At 37.1% G+C, this 24,847-nt stretch overlaps 1 protein-coding gene across 1 annotated transcript in view; it reads right to left on the bottom strand.

Annotated features, from left to right (window-relative positions):
• Positions 1-485: 485 nt before the first annotated feature.
• Positions 486-24,847, bottom strand: part of EDNRA (endothelin receptor type A) — a 54,519-nt gene continuing 30,157 nt past the window's right edge. The window contains exons 3-8 of the mRNA XM_036889001.2: positions 24,475-24,602; positions 12,820-13,018; positions 9,191-9,343; positions 5,334-5,467; positions 4,566-4,674; positions 486-2,895 (exon numbers count right to left, since the gene is read on the bottom strand). Of these exons, the coding sequence (XP_036744896.2) occupies positions 2,755-2,895; positions 4,566-4,674; positions 5,334-5,467; positions 9,191-9,343; positions 12,820-13,018; positions 24,475-24,602 (864 nt within the window). The 3' untranslated portion in view covers positions 486-2,754. The remainder of the gene's footprint in view (positions 2,896-4,565; positions 4,675-5,333; positions 5,468-9,190; positions 9,344-12,819; positions 13,019-24,474; positions 24,603-24,847) is intronic.

Here is a 24,847-nt window from a genome sequence, read left to right as displayed (position 1 = left end):
GACAGCAATAGGTTAGCGGGGTATTAGGAGCTTAGTTTTAAATATAGTGTATCTGTTAGCCTTCCAGTTGGAGATGTCAAATAAGCAGTTGGATATATATGAGTCTCTTCCTCTAGGTATTCACTTGACATATTGTTTAATGACTGTCATTGTTTATAGTCCAGCTCCTTCCTCTAGAACACAAGCTCCATGAGAATAGGAACTTTGTCTGTTTCATTCATTGCTAAATCCCCAGTACCCCGAATTCCTGGTGCATAAGTAGATGCTCAGTAACATATACTGGAAAGGTGAAGGAAGGAATGAATGAATGAGAGATTAAGTGTTCAGTACACAATGAAGTAGGTTGAGAATAGAATATAGTTAGGAAGCAATCTGTTTGAAAGTAAAATTTCTTCCCTGGCTATTACTAGGGAGAGGTTTGCAACAGGTATTATGTAATAAACACGTTCTATGCAGAATTATTTAAAAATGATGAGACTTGCAAGGCTTCTGTAAACTTTTATTTTATATTTATGGACCACTGCCAAGACAGGGCCTTGGTTTCTGGCTCACTTCTACAGATTTACTTGGAAAGACGTGATAAAGGTAGAAATATTCCGACTATTAAACCACATTTACTTACTGGGCATAAACAAAATGCACACTGAGGCCTGTGTGGTTATTCAGAAATGTATGACTTTTTGAGCTTGTAAAATGCATTTTCCATATGCAAGAAACAAGGCATTAAGAAAAAATACATTTGTCTAAACAAAAGGGTGTGAACATATAGTTTATATTACAGGAATATATTGCTGCTTGTGATGCACCGGTAGAGTAATGGAATTTGACTGCTCATATGTAAAGGAGCCCCAATTGGATAAGTTGGAATCTGGTATCATTTTATACATTCCTGTGCTAAAATGGAGCCCAACAAATCAGCTTAGCTAATTTAACATCAGTAATCTGTCTGGTGAAGTCTAATAGAAACATCAGACCACTTGTCAATCTCATGACCACATTTAGTTGAGGACTGGGACAACATAATATTGCAAAGTTTAATGACTTTTGCTCAAGCACAGAAAAAAAGACAACTCAAAATATTGCCTTAGCCAACCAACCAAACAAAACCCTATTAACCCACGGCTCATCCCCTTTCAAGCCACCTCCATATTGCATCTGTAATGGTAACATTGTCACAAAGTTATGAACACAGGTAGATTAAAACTGAGGTCAATTGTCATGATGAACAACCACCTAGATTCCACTTAGAGTGTGTGCTTTAGCACAACTACAGGGCATTATTATTAGATTACATTAGGTTCATGCGGACCATCACACACATGCATATATCACAAACACAAATACATTTCATAGAAACAATTACAGAAAAATTGGCTAAAAGAAATGTACAGTTTATATATATTTACATACACACAGTGAAAGATTTTCTGCTGTACTCACAGTCTGTAAACATCTTGAGAAATCCCACCCAAATCACTGTGGGCTCTTTGAAATGGTGACCATGTGAGCAGAGGCAGTGGGGGAGGTGTAGAGGTTCATACTGGAAACCCAGAGAAGAACCGAAGTTCATGGTGATTTGGGGGTAATTATAGTTCACTGACATGATAAACTTAGCTGGCCACTTTGAAATTACGTTTCCTATATGGAAAAGGGAATGACCAAAAAAGTCTTACTGCCAGTTAACATTTTAAAATAAATCAAAAAAATATGAAGTGATATGTATAATGTATATATATGTGTACATATACATGCACACAGATACATTTACATGTTATTATTCCAAAAAAAAACCTTAATGAAAATTTCCAAATCTTCTAAAAAGAATCCTTTTCTACCAGGTGTGCTTTAGACTTCTGTGCATTGCACTGAAAGTCTTGGGCATTGTTAAATGATGTGTACATTTGAATTTGGGTGCGTGATATTGACTTTACATAGAATACTTACATTAAAAAAGATTGAGTTTGTGAAAAATATCTATCTGATTCAAGCATTGTCTTAAAGTTTCACATAGAATATGCTCAAGATCTCCTGTAATGAAACTTATATTTTCTTAAATATAGGTTCTCAAAAATTCTTTGAATGATGACTATTAAACTGACATATAAGGATATCAGTCTGTGCTTTAAGTGCCTGGATTTGTTTCAGCTTGAGAATCATGCTATAGAAATAAAACAGTGACATGAAAAACATTAACTTAATTGTTCACCTGAATTCTTTTTTTTTTGCAAAATATGTGTAAATAACTCAATCATTTTTAGGCTACCATGCAGTTAAAAAATACTGGCACTGAATGACATTTCAAATAAAGGTGACTTAAACCTATACTGTATTTGGCCAAAAATAAAAAAATCACATACAAAAATAGAAAACCTTGTCATAATCTTTAAACTTTCACGATGACCAGTTCTCACTGACCATTCAATGTTCAGAACTGACATGAAAGGTAGTCATGTACTTGAAAATTCCATTTTCATGCAGAAGTAATAAATACCCTCCTGGCTTAATCGAAGAGTCTCCTTTTCCCCTGCTAATTCCCACCATTTTTGAGTGCCAAATATAACCTGCAGAATATGCAAATTGATAATTTTGTGGGTGTAAACCAGTCCACCCTTCAATGTTTTGGAAAGCATTTTCCAGGGGTGGAACTGAGTTATAGGAGAAGAATCGGAGAAGAAACTTTTGGAGACACAGTGGTTGTGTGTTTTTTTCTCCAATAGAATTTGAAAAGATATCGATGCACCTTTCTTAAGATGTTTAGTTTATACTGTCCTTATGGCTGCTTCTCTCGGTGTTGTGGTTGTTTTGCTCGTGGTTCTTCCACTGGATGCTTGTTCCGTTCATGGGGACTGAGGTCATCAGGCTGTTGGACCGGTGACAGCAACAGCAGAGGCAAGACTGGGAGAAGGACAGAAGACTGAACAGCGTGACCTACAGTCCTGCCCCAGCGGGACTGGGGCAAATGTGAGCCTGAATAGCACCTGGAGTGTGGGGCCTGTAATCTCCCGGTGTCAATTAAATTGTCCATTCTAGTGCGGAGAAACAGATCCCTCATTTCTTTCTTGTTCTAACTTACTCCCCAAGTGAAAGAGGAAGGGAAGGTGGTATTGGCGGGAGGAAGGTGTCCTGTGACTTGAAGTGGGCCTGGGCGGGGAGGGGCACTGGGGCCCCTGGCATCTCCTCAGTGTGTACCGCCTGTGGGCACCTCATCGGGTGCTCACAGCAGCCTGAGGTGGTAGGTGGTATTTTCCTCATTTTATGAATGAAAACAGGGAGGTTTAGAGAGCATATGTAGTAAGAAGCAAAACAGGAATTAGAACTCAGGACTCTCTAAATTGGGCTCTTTTCTCTGGGGGTGCTCCCTTTTTACAATGAACAATCAAAAACTGTGTTAATTTCTGAGAGTTTGACCTTGATTTTTCTTTCCTTCTAATCAATATGTAAATTAATTAAAATGATATTAACTCCAGATTATATAATATATTAGTTATCACCTGCATTTTAGTCAATCATTCAGAGGGCAGAGTGTAGAGCATTTCATGACTTGTAAACACTATCAAGTAAACTAGAAAAACATGGCAGCTAGAACTTCCATACCAAGTTTTATCTCCTTGTAAGATTCTTTGGTAAATATATGTATCTATCTCCTTTTAGGTTTTAAGTTCCATGAGGGCAGCCACTGTGTTTTTATTATTAAATTACAAACTCATACTAAGTTCTTATGGTCTGAAGCACTGAACATATATTAGTCCATTGAATCCTATTTATGAGATAGATACAGTGATCATCTGATTTTACAGATGAGCAAACTGAGGAATTAGAAAGGGCACCACCTAACAGTTAGCAACTGCAAGTTGTGATGTACATCAAGATTGTTTGCTTCCAGATCCTGCCCCCTTGGCCTCTTCCTAATATGTACCATAAACTGAAGTTAAACATCCCAGGCAAAGATAACAGTTATAGGATTAACTCTATGCTAAACTTATTCCAGGAAATGGAAAAATGATACCTCAATAGGAAGTGCTTAGAGCTTCTGGAAGACATGGGTTGGTTTAGGTGCAAGGAGTTTTGAAGAACAGAAGGAAACCAATTTGGAATAAAATTCCAGTTCAGATTTCCAGAGCAATAAGCATTTACTTTCCTTGAAGAGGCCATTATTAAGTATACTATTAAACAGCATTTAGCAAGAGCTTTGTTAACAAAGAGTTTCTGTTTTGTGAGACTGTAGTTAAAGTCTAAAATACTGTAATTCATGAATAGGTTTTATGTTTTCTAGTAGCCTGGGGCTCACATTTACGCATTTCTTTTTAAAGCATTACTATATTATCATGTTATTAAGTTAGTTTCTTTCATTTTTAACCTCTGAATATGTTGTCTGAATAGATATGGATTTTTTGTTATGCTGACAATTGGACCCTCTTTCTGGGTAACAAATGTGATTGATTTTCACTTCTCTACTGAAAAGTACAGCCTCTGAAAGTAATATTTATGATTGGAATTAGCCATGCCTGTTAGCTACTTAATATACTTTTGGTTGTCCTTAAAAAATACTTGCAAATCCATCTTACCTGGAAACAATTTTTAAATTTCTTGCTCACAAAATAGAGAGCTATTGGGTTTATACATGAATTCATGGTTGCCAAGTTAATACCGATGTAATCCATGAGGAGCAAGAAACTAGAGCAAAAGACAACAGAATAGAATAATTAGAACATAAGGTTTTAAAATCTGCTAACTATCCTAGCGTAAGCATTTTTCTTGCCTGGAAGCCATTTCTCATAGATGGCGATCAGAATTTTTAAGAAGTGCTTATTTAATGGGGCATTTCGATTAGCACACATAATGTAGGTGGGGGGACACGGGAAAGGCGGTATATACAGAGAAGACAAGTAATGATTCTATAGCATCTTACTACTCTGATGGACAGTGACTGTAATGGGGTATGTGGGGGGGACTTGATAATAGGGAGAGTCTAGTAACCATAATGTTGTTCAAGTAATTGTACACTAACGATATCAAAATAAAAAAATTAGAAAAGAAAAAAGGGCTTATTTAAGTGGCAGTTTCAGTTCTGCAGAACATTTACAAACACACCCATGACTTGGTTAGCTCAAACCATTATGCACAGCCTCAGGAGAGTGGGCGGCAAATTATAGATACAGCTTGTACAAAGCTTGGGGTCAGTTATGGGCTATGTCTGCTGAAGAGAAAAAAATCAACTTTGCAGTTTTAATTGTCAGGGTTAAGAACAATGTAGACTAGATGGTTTTGTAAAAGTATTATAAATGCGAAGATCAGAGAAACTCCAATTTCCTAATAAATACATAGGATTGTACCTAAGCAATTCACATCGGTTCTTGTCCATCTCATCATACACGGTTTTCTTCAAAATACGGCTTAAGTGAAGAGGGAACCAGCAAAGAGCAAAGATTACGACCAAACAGAAAACCGTTTTTGCCACTTCTCGACGCTAAAAGGAAATTAGAAAAAAAAGTACAAGTTTAGTGTTTTCCTACTAGAGGAAAGAACTACACAAAATGAAGTGGTAGATAACAGAGAAAGAATAACCCAAGGAAGAACCAACACAGCCAGTCTCAGTGTCTCCACATCTTCAAGATGTGAAAGTCCAACTTTCTCATCAAGGTGTTGCTAATGATTCTCTTGGACAGCTGCCAGGAATAATGGCAGCCTCCGGCAGGTTCTTAAGGCTGGGACAAATGTCCGAAGGCAGGGCAGAGGCGGGAACTGGTTCGACTGGATGAGCCAACACTGGCTGAGTCTGTGGTGTGTGTGAATATCATGCAGCAAAGGGTTGGTTAGCTAAAAACCTCAATGACAGGGAACTAACTAGCATTAATGATGCATGGTACTCAAGGTAACTGAACCTAGCATGATAAAAAATGGACAAATTTATAAACAAGTTTGTTAAACAAAATAGGATCAGAAACAGAAAAGGAAAGGCAACAGCAATGTGTTTTCTCCATTTCTTGATACTGAAGAATATTAGCACTGGAATGTTTTTGCCTTCAAAATTCTTTTATTAATGACCTCTAGTTTCCAAGATATCTTGTTTGCAAACAGAGGGTTGAGGCTAAAGGACTACCAGCAATGATAGAAAAACTGGCTCATGTTGACCCTGAACTAACTTCAGTTGAAGGTTTACATGCTTTCGAGTCTGTGCAGGATCAGAAAAGGCATAGTTTAGGAATTATCTGCAACCAGTCATCTGTATGCATTATGCTTGAGTATTACAGTACATGCATTTAAAAGCCTAAGTAAGAACATAAAATGCAACTTGTCGGTAACTGGGATCAGTTAATGTCAAAATAAAACTGATTGAAAACAGAGTTTGGAAGGGTAATGCTGGTTCAACCCAAAGAATAAAGCATTAAGTATGGAAACTTTACAATAAGCCCACATTATTAATAGAGCCATTTAAAAAGATTTCAGGGCTGTTGTCACAAATTGCTGCTGTAGCCCAAAGAACTGCGAGTTCTTTAGTATTTCAGAGTTATTAGGCTAGCTGGGATATGGCTTCAGAGAACACATAAACTGAGCAGTGTTTGAGAAAATAAAGGACTCCAATCTGCAAGAATGGGGGATCATTTTAAAGGGTGATTTTGTGTACACAGAAAAAGTACGCCCAGAAAAATAGAAAAAGAGGGTGTTTGGGGAAAGATTGTTTCCCCTGAGCACATTTTCAAAGAAGATAACCCTTTAACAAGTAATACCAGTACATTGCATGACAGTCTAATTTTTGCTTAATCAACCTTTCTCCTGTTTTCCTTACTAACAATGAGACCCTTGATTAGGTTAGGGTTTCAGAGGAGCCTGGCCTAATCATCTGCGTGGCCACCTGACACAGTTCTGACCAGTTACACTAAGTAGAAATCGTTATGTGAGGTTTCTGGAAAAGCTGCTAAAAGTGGGGATATACTTTTGGTGCATACACATCAATGTTCTATGTTCTTCCCCTTCTTGTTGCCTGGCAATCAGATAGAAGGGCAGAGCTGTAGCTGCTGCCCTTCAATACTAAGGGAAAGGGCAGCAAGACACAGACCCCTGGCTTCTGAGTCCCTTGACCACTCAACCATTGACAGCTGAACTTACTGCTGTGGGAGAAAGATAGACCCAGTTGGTCTACTCAAAGTTAATTTGGGTTTTCTGATACCAGCATCCCTAACTAAAGTTGTTGTTAGTATAATGAAGAGAAATTCAAGAAAACCATGCAAGATGCAGGACCAAGAGCCATTTAGGATACTAATCCAATGAGAGCAGGGCCTTTCACTGAGCCAGCTCCCCCACAGTTCCACTTGAAAGCCTTCCAGACAGGCTTTTGCTCACTTGCTCTCAGAATCTGCTACAGCTTTGAGTGTGATGCAAGGGAATGTCTACTGCATGAAGACCAAGTCTCGGGTTTTAATCTCGATTTGGTGGAGCCAATCTCATAGCCACTTGTATAATAAGGATAATCTCTGCCTATGTCACAGAGTGCATGGAGGAATCTAGTAAGAAAATGACATGGAAATGTTCTTTGAAAACTTAAAAAATGCTATGTAAATGTGAAGCAACACCTTATTATTATTGCTCCCAATTCCTATTCAGTTATTTTCAGAGTAGATAAAATAGGCTTAATCATGGAGCTAATGCAAAACCCAAGATTTAAAAAACATTGTTTTTCACAAATCTAACTAATTACATCTACTGCAAGAATGAAAGGTAATAATTGCTTAGTATGTTTCACATCTGGAGTACTTGAAACATTCATGCCTGAACAAAGTCATACTGACGTTTCTCAATATATAATTTTCCTTTTAAATTTTAATAAAAGCAAATAGCTACCATTTGTATGGCATGTTAGTTTTACAAAGTATATGTATGCACATTAATTCCTTTGTTTCCTGTAGTAACATTCATTCATATATGATGATGCCCAACTTACAGGTAAGGAGCTGAAGCTCAGAAAAGCCAGTACAGTAGTTGAAAAAAGTTGTTGATGGCAAATGATGCTTGTGTATGGTAATTACTAAGGCTAGGCTTAACAGGCTCCATCAACAACTCACATTAACTTTTGGCATGGTTGGGGGTCCTTATGTACCTCTCTCCTGAGACTACTAACTTACCTGTAGTACTAATCTTACTCTTCTAATTAATACATATCAACATTTCTGGAGTACTTACTATGAATTGGGTTCTATTAGACACTGTACATGCATTAGGTAAGCCCCTTGATGTATTATTTATTATACACATTTAATTTTTAAGACAAAATTGAATTAGTACTTGTACAGAAAGATACAGGTATTATTATATACATTTTATGAAGACCTGTAAGTTCAGTGATAGAAGCAATTTGTCCAACATTACACAGCCGGCCAGTATAAGTATCAAATTTTGCCTTCTGAAGCTCACAGCTTTATTTGTTTTGTTTGCTGCCTGGGAGGGACCAACAGTAGTCGGCTACTAACTTGTTCAGATTTCTTCTAGAACTTCGGGCCCTCCAAAAGTTGATCTTTTCTCATGCACCCAATCTCGTTCCCTATCACGACTCTTACCTTAGATGTTGCCCTAATATGGTTCATCTACTTTTCCCACCCCCCAAATGCATGGTGCCCATGCCACATTCTAACCAGACTTCTGTCCTCCCACCTGAAATGTCCTCAGTCCTCCTCTTCACCATGATGAACAGTTCCATCCCCCTCATCCATGACAAGTTTCTCCAAGACTGTATCTTATATCTTCCCTGGCTTTCTACCACTTACTCTACTTTTACCACACGTTGTGATTCTATTTTCCAGTTGTTTTATGTTTGTTCTTTATTCCCACAACAAGATTGTAAAGCCTGCTGGGGGAGAAAGTTATGTGCTTCTTTGAGTCTGGGCACAGTGCCAAGCCCAGTTCAATGTACAGACACACAAACATGCATGTTCAATATACTCTTGGCCAAATAAATGAATAGCTCCTTGCTCTTTGGGTCCTGCCTCCAGGGCCACCTGCTTCACAGGCAGGCTCTCTATATGACAAAAGAAATTCTTAGTACTATAAATATAAAGAAAATAATTACAGGACACTATTTTTTTTTTTTTTTAGGAAACCAGCTAAATCTACTGAAGACTATTTGTAGGACTTCTGTTGTTTAGGACAAAACGGTCTTGGCCAGATTGTCATGATCTTATTATCTTATTAGGTTTACCTGTTTAAGGTGTTCACTAAGGGCAATTCTCAAGCTACCATTCCTTCTGTTTAACATCTCACACGTCATGAGGGTGTAGAAGATTGCGGTGCACACCAAGGGCATGCAGAAATAGAACCCGAAGAGCCACCAGTCCTTTACATCTTGGTAGAACTGTAAAGTGAAGAAAAAGGAGAGAAAAGGAGGAACATTATAATGTAAATTAACTGTGAAGTGCCTCTGATAGCTTCAAAATCTTTATACTTGCAGATAATTTGTATGTTGACACTCTCTGGTTGTAGTAATGGGCCCAGGGGTGGTGCTCAAAACTCAATTAAATTGGGAATTCTGGAAATTATCTTGGCTTTATAAGAGAACATAAAGGAATTGCATCAAAAAATCAACCTAACAAAGATACATTTTAATAACTGCAGTTGGCTTTAATTATACAATGAAAGAGCCATAATCAATAGAAAGAATTCCCTTCCAAAGCTCATAAAATATGACTTTCAGACATACAGAATACATATTTATCTTTATTTATTGATTGATGAACCTCAAACTTTTGCTAATGCCCAGTTTAACTTCTGACTGTTGTGGTTAAAGTGTACTTAATGTGAATATTTTGTTTGGAAACAGCAAAGCTTATGAATGGTTTATCTGTGTAGCTTTAGGTACTGGAAATTAACCCTTTGCCTGGTATGTCCCCTATGTGACCTTGCAGCTGGAGCCGTCAATAACAAAGCCTTTTCTCTCTCCTTTAATACTTACCACCTGGAAGCTACTGAGGCCCGAGTACCTTATCTGAAGGCATTTGTAGCATTATCTCCCTATTGGCAGGATTTGTAAATACTAGGATTATCCAGTTTTACATCTTGTTAAATGAGAAAATTTAATACCCTATAAAAACGGTAATTAGAAATTATGTCTAAAGTCTTCTTCCCACTAAATTAATCACCAACTGGGGAAGAAATGTCTTCCTTTCCTTATTTTGTTTCTCTGGATTGTTTATTTACTAAGGATAATGCAGCCTCCTATAATATCTCAGTTCCCACAGTAAAAAATAATCAGGCTGCTCTGTGAAAAACTGGGCAGTTTCTAAATATAGAAAGAGGCCCAGTGGGCTTCATTTATAACATGTCTATTAAAATGACCTATAAATGGCTCCTGAGGGGAAAAAATTTATGGACAGGGGTTCTTAACTACTTTCATGCCATAGACACCTTGGAAGTTGGTGAAGACTATAATCCTTTCTGAGAATAATCCTTTTGTGTGCATACAATAAAATATTGAGATTCAATGGAAACCAATTACATTGACACACAGCTATCAAAATATTAGAAATAAAATTCTCATATAGTAATATATGTGTTTATTAACTAATTAGATGACAAATCTTATGTTGGTTCTAACAACTATCAGAATGTTGAAGCACTGATAAGCATAAATGATATTTCGGTACTATATATAACTGTTGTTATGTGGTATGAAAATGTCTGCTATTTCTATTGGTGAAAAATTCATGGTAATGTTTAGTACTATTGCAGTTGTTGCCAACATTCATAATAGAAGGAAATGATAAATTTCAGTTAGAAGTTAGTGAATATAAACATATAAACATGTAGTTTTTCCATTCAAGTCCATAGTCTCCTGAGTTCTATCCTCAGATTAAGAGCAAAATACCAATGGAGTTGGTTTATTCAGGTCTATTTATGCAAGTATTTCCCTATCCATATCATACTGTAGAAATATTTCAGTATTGAACTTAAAAAAACAAAAACAAAAAAATGAGAAGGACTCTTTGTCTAAGTGCAGCATGAGCAGTCCTTAATGTACCCCCTTCATTTGTACCCTCTCCTTCAGGATGCCTTACGGTCTGGGTGCAAATGGCCCAGAAGCAGCTGCAGACGGCTGGAAACTGACCCCGAGGGGATTGGATGGAGTCTCCTGCCCTCTGCATGGCAGAGGCATGTACTGTAAGGGGTCACACATTTCTACTGAACTGATATCATCAGCAAGGGTACGGACAGGTCTCCCTCCAGTCTAGGATACAGCCAAGTTGAGAAGGAAAGGATGAAACAAAGAGGGGAAATAAAATTAGGAAACAGTACAGGAGGAGAAAGAAAATCAGACAACTTTAGACTTGGAATGAAATCTAAGAAATGATCAGTTCAAACTTACACCTTTCACTGCAACGCCCATGGGTGGCCAACCTTTGCTTGCCCACTCTATAAAGGAGACCCAGACTTTACAAAGTAACCCATCTCATTTCGTCCAGCTTGAATGACCAACAAGCTCCTTCGTACATTGAGCCTCTTCTCTCCAACATTTTTTAAAACGGAAGTGTAGGTGATACACAATATTACATTGGTTTCAGGTGTACAACATAGTGATTCAGCAATTATATGCATTACAAAATACCGTAAGCGTAGTTACCAGCTGTCACCATACAAAGATATAACATTGATTATATTTTCTATGTTGTGCTTTTCTTCCCCGTGACTTAGTTATTTTATAACTGGAGGTCTGCCCCGCTTTATCCCCTTCAATCTATTTCTCCCATCTCACTCTCTCCCCCATGGCAACCATCAGTTTGTTCTTCATGTTTATGAGTCTATTTCTGTTTTGGTGGTAGGAATATCTAGATTCCTTATTCACACTGCCCAAATCCTGATAACCTCTTGCTGTCCAGTTTGTTTTTCATTGTGGATATTTACTTAAGTCAGTGGATAAACAGAAGACTTGAATTTTAAGGTTGCCAGCTTGTCAGTTTTCACTTTTAATTTTAAAACAAGAATTTCCAAGCAGGATAACTGGCCAACTGTAAAACCACTAATTTTGTGAATTTTCCATGTTAGGAAAACACACCTTGAGATGTCTGCAAATGATTAAATGTGGAATCTGAGCTGTGTGAAACTTACATCAAAGCACTAAATTATGCTGATTTAAAAGAAATAGTTATCCTTTTGGTTTACCTCCTCAATCCACATTTGACTAGTTTTACAAAGGAAATACGGGTTTTAAACATGTTTCCCAATACACTCAATTATGTAATTAAATTTTTCAGAGAAACATTACTGTGGTCATCTGTATTAAATAACAATGGAATTTGTTCAACTAAAACACTTTTTTAAAAAGTTCTGCAAATTCGTATCATTTGTATATTAGACAGAATCTGTAATAAGAACAGGTAAGTATGACATCCTCTTTAGAGTTAATAAATCTGTCTTTAATAAAAGTGTGTGCAATGTGCGTTTCCCCAAGTAACATAAAAGAATGATCAGCATGTCTGTCAGATGAAAATTGTCGGATGCTTATCATGAAACAAAGCATTATATACATATGCATAGACATCTATCTCTTTCTTAGTAAATTTGTTTCAGAATTCTGAGTTGTTCTACAGATTCTGAGGTGTGTCTACAGTTGTGCTACAAGAGTGAAAACAAAATAGTCATTCTATCTAAGAAGCTAACCCCTCGTTTAACATCTCCTTTTCATGCAGCTGAAGAATGCTTGACTGAACCAGCAGAGGAGGAAACCACACCTCTACAGAGGATACCTTGCAGAGGTATCAGCAAGGGTTGGTGATGGTGAAGTGTAAGTGAATACCTCTTCCCTTCCCTGATTAATTCCCTTTCAACTCTTTGTACCTCCATGAATTTCGATGTGGCATTGAGCATACAGGTTTTGTGCTGTTCACCCTTGTATTCGAAGGGCACCATGACAAAGCCAATGGCTTCAGGGATGGCCAGGATAAAAGAAAGGATCCAGATGGAGACAATCTCAATGGCAGTGATCAAGGGAATCCCAATTCCCTGAACACGACTCCAGGAGGCAACTGCTCTGTACCTGGAAAACAACAACAACAAAAAAACAGAGTGATAGGACCAAGTTGTTACAAAATTTTAAATTTCTTTCAATTAAGAAATATATAAATGCTGGAGAGCTCCTCCCCTTGGCCAGTGACCAATCATTGGCTTTTTAGGAACTTCCTATGACTCCAGGCTTGAAAAACAAGAGGGATCATTGAAAGTTCCACTCATTTGGAAATCAATGCCTGGCAGGCCTGAGTCTGAGATCTTCATTTGAGTTCTAGCAAAATCCTGTGATAATTTACAATACAGCAGCATCAGATAGGTATACTATGTCATTTAAGCTGGGGGAAGACCGAAATGATGGCAGGGGTAGTGAAAGTTGCTGGTACTTATTCCCCTTTATATGTTAAAAAACAGTTTGCAAAATGGGTCTAGTTATTCTTAAGTGAATAATGACCGTGGGTATTCCATAATTTTCTCCCTTCTATCCTCAAAATATGATCATGGTGGGCAAAACTTCCAGGTGGAAGTTTTAGTAAATAAGTAATATTTCTGGTCAAAGAATGACTATATCACTCCCAATATGGCCCTATGCTAGACTATATAAACTGAGTTAAAGCTGTCTTGGTTCCTAATCTTTAGAGTTTCAATCTAACAGAAAATGGTTCATGCAGAAGTGTAGAATATAAATGTAACCAAACAATGATGTCAATCAATAAAAGAAACTGGCATTAAAAAAATCATGCTTACCTCATTTTTTACTTTAATATATTTGTGATAATAATCACATTTCAATGTTAAATCTACAGAAAGTTTGGTTTCAGAAACTATGCTACTTGACGTGATGGTCTGGTGCTACTTTTGAACTTCTTATTAAGAAGGGACCTGTGACGTAGTATGGTATTTTTGTGGCTTCATTCTTGTAATTTTTGTTTCTGTTGTAATGGAAAGGAAACATTCTTTTTATAGCTTTCATTAGAGCCAGGAGAATGCCGCAAAACACACCAAGGCATTAGAGACAGGTGCACGTGGGTCTGCAGGACATGTGACTTCATGTAAAAAATTAGTACAGCCAAGGCAAGCTGCAAGCTACTCGTAGTCACCAAAGTGAGCCCCTATCGCTTACAGTTAGTATTCTGCATCAGTACATCTACAAGGTACTTTTGTGAAAGTACAGTTCTTAGGAATTATGCTACTTAGTTCCCCATTGTGGATTAGAACTTGCAGTTTTGGTATGCACAATGACACCACATTATGCATATATATGTGCTACATATATGCAGCACAATTCGCTGGAGAACTGTTTGACAATATATTTTTAGGTTAAATAAGATTTTTAGGGTAAATAAAATTCTCTAAAAAGAAGTTCAGATTAGTCCAGGGTGGAATAAAATACAGCTACACAAACAGACCAGGAAAACCCTTTTAAGAGATAGCCAAGATTGTCTTTTAAAATTTATGGTTCTTTCCAGTGGGATAAAGACTACTATTTACTTTGCTTTCCATTTCTGTTTACTTTTCTTTTTTGCTTTATTAGACTGGCAGCCTGATGTCTAGTAAAAGCTAAAAGGAATGGAGACGGGATGTCTATATCCCAAAGCTGTCAATGAATTACATCTATTTCTTCTCTCCTTTTCTTAGATCAGTTATCAGGAAAGGTGATTAAAATAAAAAACTTTATCTCCTAAAGGAGTAAAGGACCCAGACTTCTTAGGCAGGATTGGAGATAGAAGTGGTTTAAATAAGAAAATGGGATCAACATGTTCTTATGTGAACATATTCACAGACTGGCTCCATTTTATAATGTGCCATGAGTTCCCAGAATATTACACATATAATTTAAATATAATATTTTTATTTAAACAGAAGTAATTTTTAGTCACATGACTGAGAATTAGATTATTTTCCATTTATAATCACACTGATCTTGATAACATCTTCATGAGATGAGAAAACAACCATAAGAGTAGTTAGAAAAAATCATCTGTGATGAAGGAGTTTGGGGAAACATGTGGAAAATAAGAAATACTAGATGTTCCCCCAAATGATTTCTATTTGGAATGTAATACAACACACGTATACACACAAATATGTTCTTCTTACTAGGTTTGATTACAAACAGCCTTCAACACAGTCAGTGCATGTATATGACATCTTCATTTCCACCACATTCTTCCAATTTTCCTCCTGCTGGTTAGACTGGTCAGTCCATCTCATCTTCTTGGCTGGGTCCTGCTCACTCCTCACATTCTTGCATTTCTCCTTAGCCCTTGGACCTCTTTTCTATCTACTCTCTCTCTTAGCAATCACATCCAGTCTTATGGCTTTAGCATCATTTAAACTATCTATATGCTGATAATTAATTTGCAAATTTATAACTCTAGCCTTGAACATTACCTCTAACTCTAGACCTGTTTATCCAACTGTCTGGTTGAGATCTTTACTCCAATATTTAATAGGCTCTCAAACTCACCCAAATCAGATTCCTAGTCCTCTTCCTTGTCCCCAAAAGTGCCCTCTCTCCTATCTTTACCTAAACTTTGAATTTAGCCTTCACTCCTCTTTTTCTCTTCCACCGCATCTCTAATTCTTTAGCAAATCTTGCACCTTCTTCATGATCTATCCAAATACAATCACCTCTCACCATCTCACTTGCTGCCATACTGCCTGGATTATTGAACTTCCTAACCGGTCTCCCTGCATCTATGCTGCTCTATTGCAGTCTGCCCTGAGCACAGCAACCAGAGGGAGCCTGGTGAAATGTAAGGTGGTCATGTTACCCCTCTGCTCAGATACCCCAGGGGTTTCCCACCCCAGAGGGAATGCCTGCTGGTACCCTGAGAGCGGCTTCTTCACTTCCTTCAGGTCTTTACTCAATTGCATCTTTCACAGAGGCCTTCCCTGAACATCCTATTTAAAAATGTCAAAATTTCCTCCAGAATTACCCTGTCTCACTCACCGTTATTTTTCTCCATAGCATCTACTACCATGTGACCAAGAAATATTATTTACTTTATTGTGTATGTCACCCCTCTGTTCAGAATATAAGCTTCATAAGGGCAGACATTTTGTGTGTTGGTCACAATATCTAGAACAATCAATGCCAAATAAATATCTGTTGAATTAAGTATCTTTGTTCTTACCATGCATTTGTTTTTATTGGCCATAACCAATAAAGCACATTTTATTCTGTACATTGTTTGTTCAAGCGAGCTCTGAATTAGGCATTTAGTAGATCAAAAGCTAATACTTTTAGAATCCTAGAATCAAATAATTTAGAAACCAGGAGGGACCTTTGGGCTGGTCTGGTGTACTCAGCTGGGGAACCTGAGGACCTGCATGTTACCCACACCCTCTCCCTCATCTCCAGCGAATGCCTAGAGCCTGGACCTGGGCTCTGGCCTGCCAACCTCCTGGGGAGTCTTCCCCCATGACCTCATTTTGTACCCTGTCATGTGATATGCCAAAATAAAGTATAAATTACGTGTTTTATTTATGTAAAGATGTGTGTTACTGTATATGTCTATAAATAGATTTTGACATGTTGTCAAGGCCAGAGGCATTTATTGCATGTTTTTGAATTTTAAAGGTATGTAGCAGCTGGGATGGTCATTACATTTTAAGGCATTTATTATTGAATATACTTGGAAACAGTGTACCACATTAAGAAGATACTACTTCAAAAGTTTTTAAAATTTCTTCTTTGTCCATTTCTATTCTCATAAGCATACTTTGAATATATATATTATCATATCAGTTATGATTTCATTTTTAGCTTTATTTACTTTTCATTTAAAAAAGTACTCTCTCATGTTTCTACAGAGGCATGGTATTTAATAATTTAATGGCTACCCAGTATAGCAAGATCACTGTACAATTTCCTTAAATCTTTCTCCTAAATTCACATCACTTCTAGTGTTCCAAGGTTGTGAACACACTTATAGAAAAGTTTGTACAGAAAGCTTTTTCTCTTTTTGAGTGACTGTACTGGATTAATTACCTAGAGTGGGATTACTGAATCAAGGGAAGGAAAAGGTGAGCTGAAGTTCTTTTAAGAAAAGTTTTTACCAAGTGCCGATCAATGCTTGCCTACATTAGAATTTATTACTTTCCCTTCAGTGTTGCCACTTGCATAAGGTGAGGTGGCCCTTCTGTACCTCTGAACATTTTTAGTTAACAGCAATTCTGACCATTCGTTATGTTTATGCTTTATGTCTCTTAGGTGCTCAAAAAACCAGCTGCCATATAGAGGTTTGGAGGCAAAATATCAACAGTAAGAATTTTAAGGAGGAACAAGGGGTGGTGGATTAAAAGCTGCGAAGACTGACACTTCTTCAGCGGCGTCCTTCAGCCGCCCGGGCCTGTGACTGCTTTGACTGGTTGAGTGTGGCTGCAATGATGCCTTAGCACTTGGAGGCCTGGCCTCCAAACAGACTGGCAGCTTCCTCCCCAGAGCCCTGAGCCTGCTGGAGAGAACGTGTGCGAGGCCCTGGACTACGTGAGAGGGCGCTGGGCTCTGCTGAGCTCAGACTTCCAGCTGCTCTTGCCAAAGGGTCAGTCATGTGTCTTGGACCCACGGGACAAGCTCAGTCACCGGCTGAAATCCACAGTGACCCTGGTAGAAGTGACAGGGAGCAGAAGAATTGCCCAGATTCCTGCCCCACAACACGATAAGATAACAAAATGGTGGTTATTTTAAACCACTGAATTTTGGGGTCATTTGTTATAAGAAAAAATGAGATAGCAAAATTAACCAGTCACCTGATCTTCACAATACAGTTAAGATAAAAGACTGAATAACTATGTGCAATGAAGGACAGACCCCAACATGAGATTCCAAGTTGTTCTACAGCCAGCATTTGACTTCGTATCTGTTCAGTCCCCAGGCCCTACTCTGGCTCAGCCACTTTCATGCCTTCACTATTTTCATACAGCAAAACAAAATCCTACCATCCAGAGAATAAAGAGAAACAGAGTTTGAGTCCATAAGATGAAATTTTTTAGAAAATCTCTTTCATGCTTCATGAATTAGGATAAACCTTTGAGACCATCATAGAGACCACAGAGCAATTATTTAAAACGATAGGATGAAGAATGAATTAGGCTTTTGTGTTTGTGCCATATCAAAGTTGCCTTTAACAGATCTTTGCAACTTTTCCAGGTACCTAATTATACATTCTGGAGAGTTGTTGAGAGTTTCATCTTTTTACAGCCTCCTTCCCCAGGCAATTTTTAACTACAAGTTAGATCTGTACCCAGACCTTCTTACTGTGTGTCCCTGTCATCTTTCACTTTTAACTTTACAAGGAACAGCACTGAATTCTCTCTCCCATCCCTGCACCTTCTTGCCCCTCCCCTGAAACTCAAAGTAACATGTAGAGCTTGTCACTTATGGCATGAAAGAATACCTTTCTTAATTATTGGTAATGGCTGGGTGTTCTGCAAGATGGTCCCCTGCGATTCCCCCAAAGAAGAACTACAAGGCAGAACAATGTAAACTTGGGAAGGTAGGGAGGGTTTTGATGATTCAGGTGATTTAGGAATCTCACTGCCTAAATGCCTCCAGTATGCATTTCATCCTCTCTTGTTCTTGTTCCCAGGCTGATGTCTTCACAAGTGTGAGAACTCCTGAAGGGCAACAGCCAGGGCTCACTCTTCATGTCTTTCCATCATACCCAAGTCTCTCTGTTGGACTAAATTATGAATTATACTTCTCAATCTAGGGATAATTTATGTTATAGTATATCACTGAAGAATAAGTGCCTTAGAATATTTTTATCAAGAAAAAAATTATTTTGGGACTCTCTTGTCCCCTCCTGGCATGAGCCAGGAGCTCTGTCTTTTCACTTTATCTCTAAATAAAAGCCTGTACCTTGCTCTCCTAAAAAAAATAAATAAATAAAAAATTAAAAAATTATTTTATAGATTTATATGAAATATAAAAGGGACCATTATACCATGCCACATAATGCTACTTACAAAACAAATCCTAAATTTTGTAACAAGAAAATAAATTACAGGGATAAAAAGTTGCCTGCATTGTTTACCAAACCAAGCAAATTCTCTTTTTAAAAAAAATACTTTTTATTGAGATTTAATTGACATATAACAATAGGTGTACAACATAATGATTCAATATTTGTGTACATTGCCAAATGGTCCCCACAATAAGTGTAGTTACCATCCTTCACCATACATAGTTGCAAAAAGAATTTTGTGTGCATGATGAGGACTTTTAAGATTAACTTTTCAGCAACTCTCAAATATCTAATTAAGTGTATTAACTATAGCCACCATGCCATACATTACTTCCCCACGACTTACTTATTCTATACAAGAACTTTGTAGCTTTGATCCCCTTCACCTGTTTTACCTACCTCCCTGCCCTCCCTACACAGTCCTCTCTGGCAACCACCAATCTGTTCACTGTATCCATGAGCTTGTTTTGTTTGTGTTTGTTTTGTTTTTTAGATTCTACAGACAAGTGACATCATATAGTATTTGCCTTTCTGTCTGACTTATTTCACTTAGCGTAATACCCTCAAAGTTTATCCATGTTGTTGCAAGTGGCAAGAGTCCATTCCTTTTTATGGCTGAGTAGTATTCCATTATATATACATACCACCTCTTCTTTATCCATTCATCCATCAGTGGACACTCAGGTTGTTTCCATGTCTTGCCTATTGCAAATAATGCTGCAGTGAATATGGGGGTGCATATGTCTCTTTGAATTACTATTTTTGTTTTCTTCAGATAAATATCCAGAAATGGAATTGCTGGTAACTCTACTTTTAACTTTTCGAGGAACCTCTATACCATTTTCCATAGTGGCTGCACCAAGTTACATTTCTACCAACAATGCATGAGGGCTGCCTTTTCTCCACATCCTTGCCAACACTTGTTATCTCTTGTATTTTTGATAATAGCCATTCTAAAAGGTGTGAGGTGATATTCATTGTTTTATTTGCATTTCCCTGATGATTAGTTCTTCCCTCTTTTTTGACATCTCTTTTTATCAGTTCCTCTCTTCTCAGAGGATTATACTAGCTGCTTAAAAAAGTATTTTATTGTGTACAGGAGCTAAGCAACTTCCTTGTCTTCTTCATTCTCCTACTTTCTCATTCCTGTTAGTCATATGCAGTTCTTGTCTGACTTTGGCTTTTGATTAGATGTTTCCTCAGAAGTGCAGTTGTTTTTTTTTTTTAGAACTCTCAGTTCCTCTTTCCTAGAATTTATCATCCTGGTTTTCACCTAAACTTTTGGACAAAGTTAATTTTTTTATAAAATGCTATTTTCCAAACTTTGATGGTGCTTTTGTAAAGGCAACAATAAGGATGGAAATAAATCTAGGCTGGGCACATACATGTATTTCTCCATGTGTACAAGTTCTGTGTGCATGTTTATATGCTCCTATGTGCTTGTATTTTAGAGCCGCCTGGCAATAAAAAATTAGTCTTAATTTATAATATAGGTCATGGAAATGAGCTGTGCAAATGATAAAGATAAAATATAGAGAGTGGCATAAAGTAAATAAGGAAAATGGGTAACTGATAATAGAAATAAGCTTTCAGAAATTGTTTGTTTATAATGGAAGAACATTTCAAAAACCTAACAGCCTATTCCCAGACATAAATACTAAGAATATTTATCATATTTCTTTCAAGGAATTTTATATTCATGCACCTATACGTACAAATTATATTTAACCTCCTTATCCATTTCCCAATATGGGGTAATAACGTTGCTTTTAATTTTTTCCTGTAAATTATCTTGTAAAGAACATTTTTGAGCATGAGTTCTCTGTTCAAATTTTGAGTCATATTCTTAGAATCGATCCCCAAAATTGTAATGACTGGGTCAGAAGGCAAAAAAATTTATAGGATTTTTGCCTTATAGAAGAGCTGTTCAAACCCCTATTCCTACCAGATATATTAAGGTATCATTGATATACAATCTTATGAAGGTTTCACATGAACAACATTGTGGTTACTGCAGTCACCCATATTATCAAGTCCCCCCCGACCCCATTGCAGTCACTGTCCATCAGCGTACAAGAAGGGACTAGCAGTTACCAAAGGGAAAGTGGGTGGGGAGGGTGAGTGGGGAGGGAGGGAGAAGGGGATTAAGGAGCATTATGATTAGCACACATAAGGGGAGTAGGGGGAAGGCAGTATAGCACAGAGAAGACAAGTAGTGAGAAATATATTTTCAATTAGAGTTTCTTTGATTATGTGAACACTATTTATATACCTGGAGAAAGTGAAGGTTCCTGTGGCCAGGATTCTCACCTGGTCCTGGTTGGCTTGCTCACTGCACATGTGTGGGCAATACATCATTATTGACTCTATATAAAGAGCTGCACCCAGTGCTCTGAGCTGATGCACAGCTGCAGGAGAGCAGAGACTGTAGTGGTGGCAGTGCCAAGAATAGAGACTGAGAAGGCCATGCAGGCAGAGGGGCCCAGAGGCAGAGACCGGCTTGTTGCATGCAGACTCGCTCTGAGTGGACGGGACTCTAGTGATTGATCTGCCACTGTGGGAACAAAGTTGGGTATAAACCCTGTCACCCCAAGAATGTTCCATTGTTATTTTTCAGTCTCAATGACTCCATAGTGAACTTGTCTGGGGCTGAAACTCATTGGCAAAACTATATATTAGTCATTTTAACTTGTTTGGTGACTTCTATATTTAAGCTTTTTTTATATGGAAGTTTTAAGATTTTAATTACTATTTGTACTGCCTCTTTAAATACCAAGAATATTAACATGTTGCAGCTTTTCTGCAAGTATTTTCCACAGCTTATTGCTTTATTTTTTAATTTTACAAGTGTTTGATTGTAATGTTTAAAAATTTTATGTCCTGGAATACACTTAAAGTTTTATTCAGAATTTCTACCATCTTTTTTAGGTTCAAAAAGTCTTCCTTTTCTAGAGATCAAAAAGATATTAGTCTGTTTATGGTTTTGAGTTTTTAATGTGCTTGAGCACAGTGGTTAAGAAGGCAGACTACTTATACTTGATTACTGGCTACAACACTTAGTAGCCAAGTGGCCTTGATTAACCTCTTTCAACTTCAGCCTCCTCATCTGTGAAATGAGAATAATTAGAGCACTATCACAAGGTGGTGGTCTAAGGATTAAGTAATTTCTGTAAACTATTTTTAACAGGGCCCAGTACATACTTATACTTAATAGTAATTATAATTATTATTATTGATATAAAGTACAAGATAAGACTTCAACATGCTTTTCCTTCCAGGTAGTTAAATAGAAATATTTATTGATGACTCTTTCCTTTCACCATTATCCTTTAAGTGATTTTGGCCTATATTATTGTGGGGAAAATGGAAGTCCCTATGGCCAGGGTCCTCTCCTGACCCTAAACTACTTGATGATGTAATTGGCCTACTGCCAGACTACTGCTTTCACATCCATAGGCAATGAGCTATTATTGACTGAGTCACTATATAAAGAGCTCTGCCCAGTGCTCTGGGCGAGGCAGAGACAGGGTGGGTTATGGACTTGCAGACTGTTGGATGCAGATATGATTCTAGTGCTCAACCTATCTCTGGGAGAATAAAGCTGGGTATAAACCCTTTTCCCCAAGAATGTTCCATTGTCTTTTCTTGGTCTCACAGAATCCACAGTGAACTTGCCCAGGGCTGAAATACCCAGGTAAGACAATTATATTCTTGTACATTCTAGCACCTGTTTTTTTCTGATTTCCCTCTTTGTCAGTGTTTATTTATATGCATGTACCACATTGTTTTAAATACTGTTGCTTTATAGCATTTAAAAATATATAGAAAGAGTATGTGTGTGGGAAACAATTTTTTAAAAATTGTTATGAATATTTTCTTATTTCCTTACATGGATTTTAGAGTTATATTTAATTAAAAATATAATTGGATATTGAGGATACATAGTTAATCTCTATACAACTTGATAAATACAGGAAAAGTTTCACATGTATTCTAGATATTGTTCGAGTATTAATTATTAGAGTATTAGAATTATTAGATATTATTCACAGTATAAAATATAATTTGAAGGCTTCAAATTTTGGATACTCAACACTTTGGATACAAGAAGAAATGATGTTATTGGGATGCTAGGGGTGGAACAGCAGAGTAAGAATTCCTCAGTGAATAAAATCCAGATGATAAATGCTTACTCAATTTTTTAAGGATGTAGCCACAAGTAACATAATCTATATTTAGTCAAGTGAAAGTGACACAGTGGCCACCTTTGGTATGTGAATGTGTTTATGCAGCAGCCCATAATAGCTGATATGATGCAGAAGAAACCTACACAGACCTCAGGTTTTCCTAGGAAGCAATGAGAACCCTACTAATTGGTGATGAATTGCTGTTTGATTTTTGTGTTTATCTTTGCAGTGGCAGCATTTTTGTTAACAGCATACTGCATTTTAAGCTAGTAATGGAATTATTTTTTTGTGTTTTAATTCCAGCAATGTTTATTTTTAGTGATACTACTAAACAGTTTGTTTTGTTTCTTAGAGTTATTGCAGCCATAAATTTATAACAAAGATACCATTATAATTTTCAACTAATGAAATGATTATTTTTATCTTTTAGCAGTGACAATTTGGTCCCCCAAATTAATTGTAAATGATAAATAACAGAATAGCAGTAAGAACTTAAATAATCTTTAAGAAAGTAGGCCTTTTATTTCTATGATGATGGGATTCAGGTGCTGATAGAGTAATTGTCAGAGTGAGACAGAAAAAATAGAAACCTCTTCTAAAGTGTAGGTAAGTCAGTTTGAAGACCACTTGTATAAAAGTATATTCAATATAAAAGAACATTATAGCATGTGTTATGAACCTAACTTCATTCTTCATAATTCCTGCTATGAAAATCAGAGGATAAAGAAAATACTGTCTAGAAGTCCATGGAATTCAGGACTCTTTTGGAAAAGTCTTGCCATTCATGTTTGATTTGAATTCTAGAAAGACTTAGAGATACTTGATGGGGTTTTCAGAAGTGGATCAAGGTGTACTTCTGTTGTCCTCTTTTTAAAAATTATGAAACTTTTTAGTCATTCAAAAAGCATAGAGAAGATCATAACTGTATTGTGTACTCACCAGCTCAAGTAATCAAGCATTATAAATATATCTTCCTTTTTCTAATAAGAAATCTACCATTGGAAATACAGGATTTGCATGTCCAAAAATCTCCTTTTCCAAAGTTCACTCCACCGAATATGTGCATTTTTCCTTTGTTGCCATAAGGGTGCCAAATGGATATAACTGGCAAAATGCTCTAGATGTAAATTGCTTAAGCCAAAGACGGCTAAGAATCAGCCAATGTGTAAAGCAATTCTAAACAGTAGAGCAAGAGACTTAATATTCTAATTCACTTGAAACTAATGAACCATCCTGGGCACCAATTCTCAAGGCTCCTTGACTTCTTTTTGAGAAAAATGCTTTTCTAAACCCAACGAAAAGGTAAAGGGCAAGAACCATGTTACCTGTCAACGCTGAGAGCACAGAGATTGAGGACAGTGATCCCCACTGAGGACTTCTGCAAAAAGGGAAACAGCTTGCAAAGAAATACGCCGAAGTCATTGTGATCAAAAGGCCAGCGCCCAGCCAGCAGCTGAAAAAAAAGGAAACACCATGGTAAGAAATGGCAGAGCTGGCGTGGAATACATGGACACTCATATTTCTAATCATCTTCTGAATTTCTAAATGTCATTATTCATTTTGCTCTCCAGTTAGCATGGTAGCAATAGAGCATTATTATTATTTTTGTTAATATTTTAAAGCCTCAGCAATTTTTTTTAAACCTGGAAATAGGCGGAGAATGATACATATAACAGAAGAGAGAAACCTTGGATCATA

This window comes from Manis pentadactyla, chromosome 1 (assembly GCF_030020395.1).
Source record: "Manis pentadactyla isolate mManPen7 chromosome 1, mManPen7.hap1, whole genome shotgun sequence".
NCBI lineage: Eukaryota > Metazoa > Chordata > Mammalia > Pholidota > Manidae > Manis > Manis pentadactyla.
The sequence above is the reverse complement of the archived record's forward strand: the minus strand, read 5'-3'. Positions and strand labels throughout refer to the sequence as shown.